The sequence below is a fragment of the Crinia signifera genome, chromosome 1, assembly GCF_055691185.1.
Source record: "Crinia signifera chromosome 1, ASM5569118v1, whole genome shotgun sequence".
Lineage (NCBI taxonomy): Eukaryota > Metazoa > Chordata > Amphibia > Anura > Myobatrachidae > Crinia > Crinia signifera.
The window spans coordinates 215,978,475-215,993,090 of NC_139217.1; the positions used below are offsets into that span (position 1 = coordinate 215,978,475).

The following is a 14,616-nucleotide window of genomic DNA, read 5'->3' on the forward strand; positions in this document are numbered from 1 at the left end:
AGATATGGTGGTAATGTGCAGCCGTTACTGGTTTCCCTGCACTTGTCATAGTTCTGATGACTGATGTGTGAAATCCCTTTTGTGTCAGGATCTGCCGCTCAACTTCCAGGCCATCAAACGAAGCTGTTCCAAGGCCTGGAAGACGCACGGGCCTTGCATGAGCAGGTCTCTTTGCAGAGGTAGGCGCCATGAGTCCCTTTGAAGACTTAGTAGATCTGGGTACCACGCTCTTCGTGGCCAGTCCGGAGCCACAAGAATTACCTCGGCTCCGTCTCTTCTTATCTTCCTTAACACCTGAGCCACTAGGGGAATCAGTGGGAAGACATAAATCAGGCTGTTGAACGTCCACGGTATGGAGAGGGCGTCCACTCCTTCTGCCTGAGGGTCTCTTGCCCTGGAGAAGTACCTGGATACTTTCCAATTGTGTCTTGATGCCATCAAGTCTACTAGTGGGGTCCCCCACCGAGCCACCAGAGCACTGAACACCTGGTGGTGTAGACTCCATTCCCCGGGATGGAGCTCATGGCGACTGAGGAAGTCGGCTTCCCAGTTGTCCACCCCGGGTATGAATATGGCAGATAGAGCCTGACAGTGACTCTCTGCCCAGGACAGGATCTTTGTTGCTTCCCACATGCAGGGCCTGCTCTTGGTCCCGCCCTGCCTGTTCAGAAATGCCACAGTAGTGGCATTGTCTGATTGGATGCAGACCGCCTGTCCGCTGAGGAGAGGGGCCGCCTTCAGAAGTGCATAATACACAGCACGTAACTCCAAATTGTTGATGTGGAGGAGTGTTTCCCATAGGGTCCATTTGCCCTGAAAGGACTGATTATTAGGTAATTTGTAAGGCTGCCTGCAATTCCTCTGGTGACCGCGCCTTTACCAGCAGGTCGTCCAAGTATGGTATAACACAAATCCCTTGTTTCCTGAGAACCACCATCATCTCCGCCATCACCTTGGTGAATATGCGCGGGGCAGAGGACAGGCCGAACGGCAGTGCGCGGAACTGATAGTGATTGTTCAACAGCGCAAACCTCAGATATTTTTGATGAGGGCCCCAGATTGGGATGTGAAGGTAGGCGTCCTTCACATCCAAGGACTCCAAGAACTCCCCTTCCTCCAGTGCCGCTATAACGGCCCGCAAGGACTCCATCTTGAACTTGGTTACAGTCAAGAATGGGTTCACGGATTTTAGGTTCAGTATCGGGCGTACTGACCCATCCAGTTTTGGAACTACAAATAAATTTGAGTAATAACCCTGCCCCCTCTCCAGGGGAGGGACCGGGGTTATTACCTTGGCCTGTACCAGTTTTTGAATTGCTTGCTGCAAAACCATTTGGTCCCCTGGGGACACTGGAAGGCCTGATTTGAAAAACCTCTGAGGTGGCTGTACTGCAAACTCCAGCTTGTAGCCTTGCGTAATAAGAGCCTGTACCCAAGAATTGAGGCACAAGGCTTCCCAAACATGGCCGAAGAACGCCAGTCTGGCTCCCACCTCGGCCGGAGCTATTGGTGGAGCCCCACTGTCATGCTGCGGGTTTACCAGCAGCTGCCCCGGATGGCTGCTCTGTGGTGTCCGAAGCAGAAGGCTTCCTGAATTTACCTCGGGAGCCTCTGGCAGCATTTGAGCCACCCCTGGCTTTTGGGCGGAATTTACTTGTCCGAAAGGACTGCTGGAAGTGTGTCACAGCCCTCAAAAACATTGGAAGCATATCTTTGAACACTTCTCTACATGTAAAGGGGCGCATCTCGTCGAGGACACCCACGATCCCAGTGGGCAAATACCTATCCTCCAGCGTCTCTTATCCAGCAAGGTTTATGGACCCCACCTACAACCAACTACAGACCATACAATAATATCAACCACCTCCAAAAAAGGACATTCCTATATCCAGCCTATAAGTATACACCCATTTTATTATTTCAATGTCATTGTATGTAACCTTTTTAAAAATTTGAATTGTAACTGTGTACACAGATATATACCTGTTTATGTGTATATTCTCCACTCATTTTAGCAATAAATAGATTGTTGAATTTATCCTACCATATTGATTCAAACCTTTGTAGCGCTCCACATTTTGCTTTTTTCTATACAAACTTATCACTGCACACCATGCATGTAAGTTTCCTAACCATTGTGACAAACAAACAGTCTCCCCTCACACACAGAGCAAACACAGTTATGCAGTGTGATTTAGACAGATAATTACTATGTGTAGTACTATCTGAGTTGTTTATAGCTTAACAATCTAGTGGGGTGGTGTACAGAGGGTAATGGAGGGGACCAATACACCAAACAACCTTAGCTCTCTAATTTTAAGAGCTGGTAAACAGTCCAGTAATCTAACAGTACTTTACAGTGTATGCAGGCAAGTGTACAAGTACACAAGCGCTGAAAACCTGAAGCTGTCTCTGCAAGCAGATTCCGTCTGTTCCACACCGCTGAGGAGTGTCTGGAGCAGTACAATGGCGTTTCCAGCAGCCAGGGAAGAAGCAGGAAGCAGGTTTTGGCGCCCTCACAGAGCTATGGTCCCACTCTGGGTAAGCTCCGCCCAGCGTAATGGCGCCGGAGCTTACCTGCATTTTAGACTGACATTGAGGAATGTCCAAACCCTTTGGTAAACTGCCCTGGACAATACAGGAGGCAGTACCCTGTCCCAATGTAGGCAGGGGGTTGCGCGGTCCCTGTGCAGGGCACCGCCGATACCGCCGCCGCCATCTTGCCGCACCGTTACCCGGGGACCCCACGGCGGGGGACCCTGGGGTAATACTCACCACACAACGTCTTCAGACTGGACTAGGTGTGTGCGGCATGCCAGGGGTGTGCGTGCTGCAGCGCAATGCCCGCGGTAATCACCCACGCAGGACAGTGGTCCTGTGGCAGGGACAGCTCGGTACCATGAAGTGGCCTGCAGCTGAACCCTTCCCCTAGTCTCCCACGATGCAGGACTGCTGTTAAGTCCAAACAGCAGTCCCAAAATAATAAAGAAATTAAACAGAAGGCAAAACTCTCTGGAGCTCTTCCTTATGCGTGCTTCTCCTGAGGCACATTTCTAAAACTAGAGGGAGCGGAGCAGAGGGGAGGAGCCAGTACACCCAGTATAAAGTTTTATATGTGCCTGTCTCCTTCGGATATCCTCTTTTCCCCATCGTTATGAACGACTTCCCTGTATCCCATAAGAATGTAAGAGAAACAAGTTGACACGCAAAATGTTAAGGGGAGTTTTCCTTTTTTTGTGTAAATGTCAGAGCCTGAGCACGTGGATCCCCAAAAAAGTGTACCATTTGCTTGCCATGCTTTGGGACAGGTGCCTTTTTGTGCTCGGCACACTTTACAGTTCCCAATAAGGGTCCATGTGGATGGTAAACTATGAAAAAGTAAATAAAAATTCCATTAAATAACCCATGTTGACATTGTGACCATAAAGTGTCAACCTATTGTCCGGATACCAGAATGAATTTATGCTAGCAGGTTAAAAATAAAAAAAAACAAAGAGACAAGCATTACAAAAATTCCATTGATGAGACAAAATAAACAATCATACCTTTTATTCATGGAAAGATCGATTGGGGATTCCCATAAATTCCCAGATTCTTCCATCGTATAATCAACAGGCATTCCAGGATTAACTATTTTTTAAAGGGATAAAAAATGAAACCAAATTAAATAGTGTTCATTTGTATTACTTATAAGTTGACCTTCATTTATGTAGTTTTGTCAATATTGAATTAACGTTAACCATAAAAAAAAATATTAGAAAAAAAAGTATTAAAAGAAAAATAGGATTTTGGGTACCTACCGGTAAATCCTTTTCTCGTAGTCCATATGGGATACTGGGTTATACTATGGGGATAGAGATCCTCCGCAGGAGAGACAGGCACATTAAAGCTTTCAGTGTGGGTGCACTGGCTCCTCCCCTCTATCTTCCTCCACTAGTCAGTTAATGAAAAACTGTGCCGAAGGAGAGCTATGTGAGGAGGTATGTGAACATTAACGTGGTGAGATTCTCACAGCACACCCAAACCAAAATAATAAACATAAAATAACAAAGAGGTGAATCATAACAACTTCTGAGTTCACCATAATCCTTGAAGAAGGTCAATATATGACAATAAGGCAACAAGCCCGAACCGTGTTAGTAACAGTGTCGTTACAGCAGAAAGCCGCACAGAGGCGGGCTCCCAGTATCCCATATGTACTATGAGAAAAGGATTTACCGGTAGGTACCCAAAATCCTATTTTCTCTACCGTCCAATGGGATACTCGGTTATACTATGGGGAGGTCCCAAAGCTACCAGAACGGGCGGGAACGTGCGGAGTCTGCTGTAGAACCGCTTGTCCGAACTGGGAATCCTCCCTGGCCAGAGTGTCAAATCTGTAAAACTTGACAAACGTGTTACTCCCTGACCAAGTTGCGGCCCTGCACAGCTGCAGAGCCAAAACCCCTCGGGCAGCCGCCCAAGAAGTCCCAACAGATCTTGTGGAATGGGCCTTCAACGCTGGAGGAAGGGACAACCCAGCCGATGCATAGGACTGTTGTATCGTGCATCGAATCCACCGGGCTATGATCTTTGTAGATGCAGGAGAGCCCTTCTTTTGCGCATCATACAATACAAACAAACTATCCGACTTCCGGATTCTAGCCGTACGTTTAACATACGCCTTGAGGGTATGTACCACATCCAAAGAGAGAGGTATATCAGGATGTACAGCGCTGGAAGGAACCACAATAGGTTGGTTCAGATGGAATGCGGACACAACCTTTGGCAGAAACTGCGGCCTGGTCCTGAGCTCTGCCCGATCTTCCTGGAATACCAGGTAAGGGCTTTTACAAGACAATGCCCCAAGCTCAGACACCCGCCTGGCTGAGGCTAAGGCCAGCAGGACAACAGTCTTCCAAGTAAGACGTTTCAACTCCGATTGTTCCAAAGGAACAAACCAAGAGGACTTAAGGAAGGTGAGGACCACATCCAAGTCCCAAGGCACGGTGGGTGGTACAAAGGGAGGCTGAATCCTCAGCACCCCTTGCAGGAAGGTGTGGACCTCTGGCAACAGCGCCAGTTTCTTCTGAAAAAATACTGACAGAGCCGAGATCTGTACCTTCAAGGACCCCAACCGGAGGCCCAAGTCCAAACCGGCTTGAAGGAATCTTAACAGATTGTTAAGACGAAATACTGCTGGTGGCAAAGCATTTTTCTCACACCAGGCTATGTACTTCTTCCATATCACATGGTAGTGAGAAGCCGTGACTGGTTTCCTGGCACGTGTCATGGTTGTAATTACAGAGGGATGTAGTCCCTTGAGGCCTAATATCTGCCGCTCAACCTCCAGGCCGTTAAACGCAGCCGCGATCCTGAAAGACAAACGGTCCCTGAATGTCCCCATACCAGGCCCTTCGAGGCCAGTCTGGAGCCACTAGAATGGCTTCTACTCTCTGGTGTTGAATCCTCTTTAGCACACGTGCCAGCAACGGGAGCGGTGGGAACAGGTACACCAGCTAAAAATCCCACGTCCAAGTCAGGGCATCTACTGCTGTTGCCCCTGGATCCCTGGTCCGAGCACAGTACCTGTCCAGCTTGTGGTTCAACCGTGAGGCCATAAGGTCAATCTGAGGGAGCCCCCAAAGATCTACCAGGTCCTGGAACACCTGAGGGTGAAGTCCCCACTCCACGGGGTGGAGATCGTGACGACTCACAGTTGTCGACTCCTGGTATAAAGATGGCCGACACAGCTTTTACATGGCGTTCCGCCCAGGAGAATATCCTGGTTGTTTCCCTCATACAGGGCATGCTCCTTGTCCCTCCTTGGCGGTTGATGTAGGCAACCGTAGTTGCATTGTCCGACTGGACTTGTACCGCCCTGCCCTGCAGCATAGGCTCCGCCTGTAATAAGGCATAGTGAACAGCCTTCAGTTTGAGGTTGTTTATATGCAGCATGGATTCCATCGGAGACCAACGGCCCTGCAGGCGGACTCCCTGTATCAAGGCTCCCCAGCCTCTGAGACTGGCATCTGTGGTAATCAGAAGCCAGTCCTGTATCTGGAAGCAGCGACCCGCCAATAGAATTGGCGAATCTAGCCACCACTGCAGGGAGAGTTTGGTCTGCGCAGACAGGAAAATCCTCCTGTGCATTTGGCGGGGGGATCCTGACCATTTCGTGAGGATATCCAGCTGAAAAGTCCTGGAGTGGAACCTGGCATACTGGATGGCTTCGAATGAAGCAACCATCTTGCCCAAGAGCATCAGGCAGAGGTGCACCGAGACCCAAGGGTTTGATAGGACCTCTCTTACCAATTCCTGTAAAGCTGACGCCTTTACGGCCGGCAGGAACACCTTCTGCTCCATCGTGTCCAGAGTCATACCCAGGAACACCATTCTCTGGCTCGGGAGCAACGAGGATTTTGGTATGTTTAAAATCCACCCGTGGTCTCTCAACACCTGCATAGTCAGGTTTAACGCACTTCTCAGGGCCTCCTTCGATCCTGCCTTGATCAGCAGATCGTCCAGGTAGAGTATGACATATACCCGCTGGAGCCTGAGAAGGACCATCATTTCTGCCATGAGCTTGGTAAAGACGCGCGGGGCAGTTGACAGCCCGAAGGGTAGCGCCTGAAACTGGTAATGGCTGTTTCCCACCGCAAATCTTAGAAAGACTTGATGGGGAGGCCAAATTGGGACGTGTAAATAGGCGTCCTTGACGTCTACAGAGGCCAGAAATTCCCCTTTTTCCAGGGAGGCAATCACCGACCTGAGCGACTCCATTTTGAATTTGAACACCTGCAGGAAGGGGTTCAGCGACTTCAGAATCAAAATGGGCCTTACTGAACCGTCCGGTTTGGGGACAAGGAACAGGTTTGAATAGTAACCCTGGCCTTGCTCCTGTCTTGGTACAGGTAGGATTACTTTGGACAGGAGGAGCTTGTGAATTGCTCCCTGAAGGAGCAACTGATCCTCCACTGACGCTGGGAGGGCCGACTTGAAGTATCGTCGAGGAGGGCGACTGGCGAACTCCAGCCTGTAACCTAGCGAAATAAGACTCCTGGCCTAGGAATCTAGGCACGAGGTGTCCCACACCTTGCTGAAGTGTAACAGCCGGGCCCCCACCTCGAGACAGTCTCGTGGTGGGTGCACCCCGTCATGCTGCCGGCTTGGAAGCGGCAGGGGCGGTGGAACGGTCCTGATGACCTGAGGGGTTTGGCTTCCTGAATTTCCCTCTAGTGCCTCTGCTAGCATTAGAGGCGCCTCTGGCCTTAGGGCGGAACTTGGACCCACGAAAGGACTGCTGGGAGGGACCAGTGAAAGGGCGTTTTGCCGGAGTGGGAGCTGATGTGAGGAAAGTGGATTTCCCTGCAGTAGCCTTAGAAATCCAGTCGTCCAGCTCACTACCAAAGAGCCTCTCCCCTGTGAAAGGTATGTTTTCCACACTCTTCTTGGAATCCACAACAGCCACCCACTGGCGCAACCACAGAGCCCGCCTAGCTGACACGGCCATTGCAGAATTCCGCGCATTTATAGCGCCCAATTCCTTCTGTGCCTCACAAAGCACCCGTGTCGTGTACTGAATGTGACGCAGGTTTTCACCTATCTGAGCCACAGGTCATATCCCCCAGCAAACCCTCTTGGATCTGCGTGGACCAAGTATAAATGGCCTTAGCCATCCAGCAACTGGCCAATACCGGGCGTTGTGAAGCCCCACTGGCCGTGAACATAGACTTAAGTGTTGCTTCAAGTCTCCTATCTGCACCATCCTTGAGGGTAGACACCCCAGGAACTGGTAACAGCACCTTCTTTGAAAGGCGGGAAACAGAGGAATCCACCACTGGCGGTTCCTCCCACTTCTTCCTACCAACAGAATCAAAGGGATACACATTTGTGAACCTCTTTGAAAGCTGGAACCTCTTTTCAGGGTTCTGCCAAGCACCTTTAAAAGCACTTTCTAATTCAGCCTGTTCTGGGAAATACACCGGCTGTTTTCTCTGGGTCATGAAAAAGGAATCTCCCTCAGAGGGTTCCTCCATAGGAAGCTCTAACACTTCCCTAATGGCCTTAATTAAAGCCTCAGAACCATGAACTAAAGACTGCTCCTAAACAGTATCCTGTTCATTTTCCCCATCTCCCACTTCAAGGATGTCATCATCATCATCAGAGTCAGGGGCCATTGCAGTAGCAGGCCGCTTTGGAGGCTGAGCAGGGGGAGAGATGAGAATATCAACCCTGGCAGACAACATGGCTAATTCCCTTTGCACCCTCTGCGTCTGCTGTGTATTTGCAGAGAGCTGGGAAGCAACAGAGTCCATCAGCATTTTTATGCTGCTGGCCCAGGAAGGCTCTTGACTATCAGCCTGTGACCCATCCACAAGTTGTGGGGGCACCCCATTGACCTGAGTGGCTACACCACTGGGCTGTGGCAGCATACACGGCTCACAGGTAACCTGTGACTGTGAAGCTGGAATAAACTTTGTGCTGCACACCATGCATGTTAACTTTTTCACCATGATGAAACAACAGGACACCCCCAGCAGCGCACACACAACACCCACACCTGATGTACTGTAAATCTACACAGTATAAGTGTAATACACCTCTGTATTAGAGACTATGGTGTGTGTACAAGTAGTTAACTAGCCAGTGGGGTAGACTCAGAGCAATATGAGACCAGTACACCATAAACCTTAACTCACGGATTTGAGTGAGCTGGTAACGCACAAAACACACAGTGATATGTCATAGACAGTGTAATTAACACAGCCAAGCAACGCTGCTGCGCTGTTATAACTTGCTGTCTCTGCCGCTGCTACAAAGGATCAAATCCACCACGCCGCTGAGGAGCTGTAATGGCAACCTCTGGATGCGTGAAGAAGCAGGAAGCAGAGACAGAGCGCGCCCAGCAGAGCCTGGTCCCGCTCTGAGCAAAGCCCCGCCCCCTTTACACGGAGCTGGCGCTTCCAGTATATTTAAACTGGCATAAGAAGCGCTTTCACATAAAATGCTTAAAAACGCCCTGGGCATTCCTGGTGGTCCAGCGGCATCACCCTATGCCAGTGTGATGAGGGGGGGTCGCGCGGTCCCTGCGAGAGGGCCGCCGCTACTGCCGCCATCTTGCCGCATGGAACGGTTTGGGGTGTCCCCTTGTGGGACCCCCAACATGTACTCACCACAGACGTCTTCGGACCAGTCAGGGGGTGTGCGGCAGCTGGGGGGCCTGCTCGCTACAGCGCAATGCTGTGCGGTGACAGGCCCCACTCAGGACAGATTATCCTGCAGCAGGGTCAGCTCTGCACCTTAAGAGGTCGGGGACTGACCCTACCCCTGACACCCTCGAAGTAGGACAGCTGCCTGGTCAAAGCAGCGCCTCAAAATAATAAACCAAATAAAATTTGAAGAAAAAGTCTGGAGCATCCAGAAAGCACTGCCTCTCCTGAGGCACATTTTTCTAAACTGACTAGTGGAGGGAGATAGAGGGGAGGAGCCAGTGCACCCACACTGAAAGCTTTAATGTGCCTGTCTCTCCTGGGGAGGATCTCTATCCCCATATTATAACCCAGTATCCCATTGGACGGTAGAGAAAAACAGGATTTTGTACTTGCATTAAATCCTTTAAGGTCCATACACACTGGGCGACTATGCCCAGCGTGTATGAACAGCGATGATCGCGGTCATTGCTGCGGGGAAAGCAGCTTTCCCACCTGCTCGGCGCCAATGGGAGGGGGGGGGAGGATAGCGTTTCATATAGGTAATAGATAAGAATTATTACAAAGCACATATGAGCTAATAAGTTAAACAATGTGATTTGTAAGCTGATATTTTGCTTTTGCAGCGTTTGCTTAAACATTAGAAGTTACACCCAGGTTTGAGGATTGTACTGTATTTCCAGACAGTGGTCAACTGTCTGTAAATAACCACAAGAGGCAGTTAGAACCAGATTTCTGCCTATGTAAGGCATTAGGTACTTTCCAGACAAACAGCATTAGGGGGCAGGAATATGGGAAGTCTAGGGTAATCCAGTTTACTGGAAGTTCACTCCTTTGTTACAAAATGGAAGTGCACGTTTGCTACGCAAATCATGTTTGAACCAATATTCTGGTTAAAGCCCAACCCCATTGAGGAGGGTCATAATGAATATGTATGAATTTCCTGTAAGACCCTACCCCTGAAGGGAGGGGCATGCTTTTGTTACTGTGTATAAATATGTGTCCATGCAAATAAACGATAGAATACTTGAAATTATGATCCAACTGTCTGGTATCTTATTCTTGTATTCTCCTGATCAGATCAGTAAAGGTAAGGTAAACCAGAGGTGACTGAATATATCGAAGGTAATTATTTCACGCTATTACCGGCGATGTTGCGGGAGCACGCAGCAGCGCTCACCACTCATCGCCGGGCCATACACACTGGGCAGCTTTGAGCTGAAAGCCGCTCAAACCTGACTTTCAGCTCAAAGTCGCCCAGTGTGTATGAGCCTTTACTCTGATTCCACTAGAACAGTGGTTCTCAAATTCGGCCCTCAGGATCCCACACAATTCAGGTTTTCCTGGACACCCCACAGGTGCACGAATTACTTACAAACACATTTTAAAAAATCTACAGGTGGAGCTAATTATTTCACTTGATTCTGTGAGGAGACCTGCAAAACATGCACTTTTTTCCTCAGGTCTCCTTACCTGCACCTCATGTTACCTGTCTGTATCCCCCTCCCTCTAGATTGTAAGCTCCTTAGAGCAGGGCCCTCCTCTCTCCTGTTCTCACAGCACTCTTCTTGTATTTCAACTACAGCTCTCTTACTCATCTACAATCTATACCTGCATCTCTTCTCATTCACTTCCTTATATCTCTGCTGTATTGTGTACTAATGGCCCCCACATACAGCACGATATTCAGGCATTTTCTGAGCGATTCTAACAAATCGCTCAGAAAATGCCTGAAGATGCATGTAAATCGCTGTGTATATAGCCCACACAGCGATTTACATGCGCGCACCCGCCGTTCTGAATCTGTCCAAGATTCAGAACGGACGGGCTGTACAATTCAGAGCAGTCGCTCAGAAAGCTCCTGCTCATCTCCCGCATGTGTGGCTGCGGGCAGATGAGCAGGACCGAGCGACTGCGGACGCCGCAGACCCGCTGCACCCCGCGCCGCAGAACCCGCCGCCGCCACCCCTGACGCCCCTCCCCCCACCAGCAGTAGCACCCACCTCCTCTCGGCGGCAGCGGGGCGGCAGCGCGGCGGAAATGTAAAAAAATAAAAAATAAATTTAAATTTCAAAATGGCCGCGGCCAGCCAATCACGGCTCGCCGCGTCATTGCCCCGCCCCCTAGAGCTGGCTATATTAGCCAGCTCGAGACAGGGTAGGGGCAGTCAGTTCGACGGCGGAGAAGGAGAGAAGAGCTCCTGAAGTCCTGGGAGGCGCGGCCAATGCAAAAGAGCTTAAAAGGCCGCCTCCCCCAGGTGAAGAACACAGATGAAGAGGCAGAAGCCCTGGGAGGCGGCAGCCATGCAAAAGAGCTTAGGCGGCTGCCGCCCCCAGGTGAAGATGCCGCAGAAGTCCTGGGGGGCTGAGCTCCCCTGGGTGAAAAAAGAAGAATCAGATTAATAAAATATTTTAAAACCAGTGTTTGTGTGTTTTATTTTAATATTTCCTTTACAGGGGGGCTATAGGTACCGGCGGGCCTTTAATGCCCCACATGCTGGTACCTGTGGTTCTCCCAAGTACCAGCATGTGGGGCAGGCTTGCTGGGACCTGTAGTCCTACTGTAAAAGACAATATTACTGTTAAACAAGCTATCAACCCTGCACCCACCGCCCAGGGGTGCAGGGGATAGCCCCGGGCTGCAGCCCAGGCTCCTGGGCTGACTAGTTAGGGTGGGTAATGCTTTGGCCACGGGACACCATCAAGCGTGTCCCCTGGCTATGGCATTACACCCCCTGCTAGTGGAGCCTGGTGCTGGTCTCCAAAATACGGGGGACCCCTATTCATTTTGTCCCCCGTATTTTGGAAACCAGGGCCAGATCAAGAGCCTGGTGCTGGTCCCCAAAATCCGGGGGACCCCACGCACTTTGTCCTCTGGATTTTGGGAACCAGGACCACTCAAAAAGCCCGGGGCTGGTCATGCCTGGGGGGGGACCCCATGCCATTTTTTTATTTTACAAAATAATTGTCTGTATGACAGGACGAGACGCTGGACCCCGGACTTGGTAAGTATTTTTTTTTATGTCCGTTCCCACTGTACCACCAATGTTTAAAAATTTGCATATGGGGGGGTCGGCCGGTGCAGGGGGAACCACTAGCCACCAATGATTAACTTTTTTTTTGGGGGGGGGGCAATATTAGGGGGAGGTGAAAGAATACTTATTAAAGAGTAATAAGTAATGTTCAGTAATAATAAAATTTTTGTGATGAAGTGCAGTGTTTCACTTTCTGTGACAGATTTGAAATCTCCCGTGCTGAATCTCCCAATTTGAATCTCTGACATAAATCTCTCTGTATGTGGCTCATTGTCTGAAATGAGCCACAAGAGTGAAATCTCTTGTGCTGAATCTCCCGTTATGTATCTCTGGCACACATCTCTGCGTATGTAGGGCCCTTAAGACCTGTGCTTTAATTGTGTTATGACTAGTTCTGTGTACCCTTTACTGTTCTTTTGTGTTCTATATGTACGGTGCTGGCTGTGCAATCACCATGTGGCGCCGCTGAATGGCTGCCTGGGTACTGCACAGCTCGGTAAATATGTTCCACATGTCCGTGTACCTTATTAGAATGCGTCTTGTGCATATCTGTATGTGTGATGTACATCTGTACTACCATTGTTGCCTGTTCCTTGTACTGATAACCCTTTGTATTGCAGTATGTGCATTGTTATTTTTAATGTCTGTAAAGCGCCTTGAGTCCTGTTGGAGAAAGTGCGCTATATAAATAAAACTTACTTACACTGTGTGAGGAGACACTGGAGTTCTACAGTGAGGAATAAAAGGCCACTACAAGGAGCATGGGAACTTTCCATTTTAATCAGTGTGGCCAACTCCTCCCATTCTACTTCCTTTCCTAAGCAGTATTAACCAATTGTGCATGAAGGTAGCTGCAAGAAAACATACAGTACTTCCGAAAAGGAGGTGAAACAGCACACATTTCAACATACAGAAATATAAGATAAGTACCGAAACACAGGGAGAAAGAACACTAGAGAGATAAAACCCCACAAATCGAAAAGGGAGTTCCAATACACATAAATGAAATGAACCAAGGCAGGAAGCTTCAAACAAACAGAAGGTTAACAAAAGTTTTCCGACCCGACCAAGTGCTGAATGGAAACCCCACAGGCAGCCGTCCACTTAGGTCCCAAAGAACAAGTGGAATGTGCGGAAATGGAAGAAGGCGGAACCAGGAAGGCCACCACATAAGCCTGCCAATGGAAAGGTCAACTTGGTTCTGCTGAATCTTATAGGACAAACAAGGCGCCTGACATGCGGAAAGAAGCAGTTTTGTCAACATAGATGCGAAATCGTACGAACCACATCTAGATACTTGGAGTCGGGATCCTCGTCACGAAAAGCCGGAATCACAATTATCTGATTGATATGGAAGGCCAACAACTTTTAGAAAGAAAGAAACTGGCACATAGCTTAGCCTGATCCTCATGAAATATCAAGAAAGGAGGATGGTAGGACAGCGCACTTAAGTCAAAGACACGTTGAAGCCAAAGTGAGTAACAAGACAAGATCTTTCATGTACGATATTTAATCTCCACTGACTCCATTGGTTCTAACGAGGATTGGAGGAAGAAGAGAACCAGATCCAAATCCCACAGAGCCGTGGGGGCTCGGAAAGGAGATTGAATCCAAAACAGAAAGTATGGACTTGAGGCAATAAGGCCAGCTTCTTTTAATAGAAGATTGAAAGAAGATACCTGCGCCTTCAACAATCCAAGGCGTAGGGCCAAAGAAAAGACCTCCTTGCAAGAAAAGGAGAACATGTGCCATCTTGAAGGCAGTCGAAGAAACCTTATGACTCTCGCACCAGGAGACATAAGACTGTTGTATGGGCGGACGGTACCTATTTACTAGAACTCATAATTTTAGGGATTACCACAGAGGAAATGTCTGTCTTCATCAGGTTGGACTTCTCAATAACCATGTTGTCAAATAAAGATGCCTTAAGTCCGGATAGATGAAAGGGCCTTGAGACAGCAAGTCATCAAGCAGAGGCAGGGGCCTTGGCTCCTCTATGAGGAGAGATGCGAGATCTGCGAGGCTAATACGGGGTGATCAGCAGAAACGTGACCTTCTCCATGCGGATGTGTTGCAGAACCCGAGGCAATATCAGGAACAGAGGGAAGAGGTAGAGGAACTGGTAACACCAGGAAGCGGTGAGCGTATCTACTGCTACCACTGCTGAATCCCGTGTCCGAGCACAATGGGGGGGTAACTGATTGTTTTGAGATACCATCATGTTGATCTGAGGACACCCCCAATGTCTCACCAGCCTCTGAAAAATCTGGGGAAGACACCCTCTCCCTAACGAACGTCCTGCCTAATAGGTAGTCAGCCTCCCAATTGTTGATGCCAGGTATGAAGACAGCTGATATGCCCTCGGCATGATCCTGAGTCCAGAGGAGAGTT

General features: G+C 49.2%; 1 protein-coding gene across 1 annotated transcript in view; it reads right to left on the reverse strand.

Annotated features, from left to right (window-relative positions):
- Positions 1 to 14,616, reverse strand: part of LOC146064682 (uncharacterized) — a 337,031-nt gene that overhangs the window by 298,963 nt on the left and 23,452 nt on the right. Inside the window, exon 2 of the mRNA XM_083178470.1 lies at positions 3,546 to 3,630. Coding sequence (XP_083034596.1) covers positions 3,546 to 3,619 — 74 coding nt within the window. The 5' untranslated portion in view covers positions 3,620 to 3,630. The remainder of the gene's footprint in view (positions 1 to 3,545; positions 3,631 to 14,616) is intronic.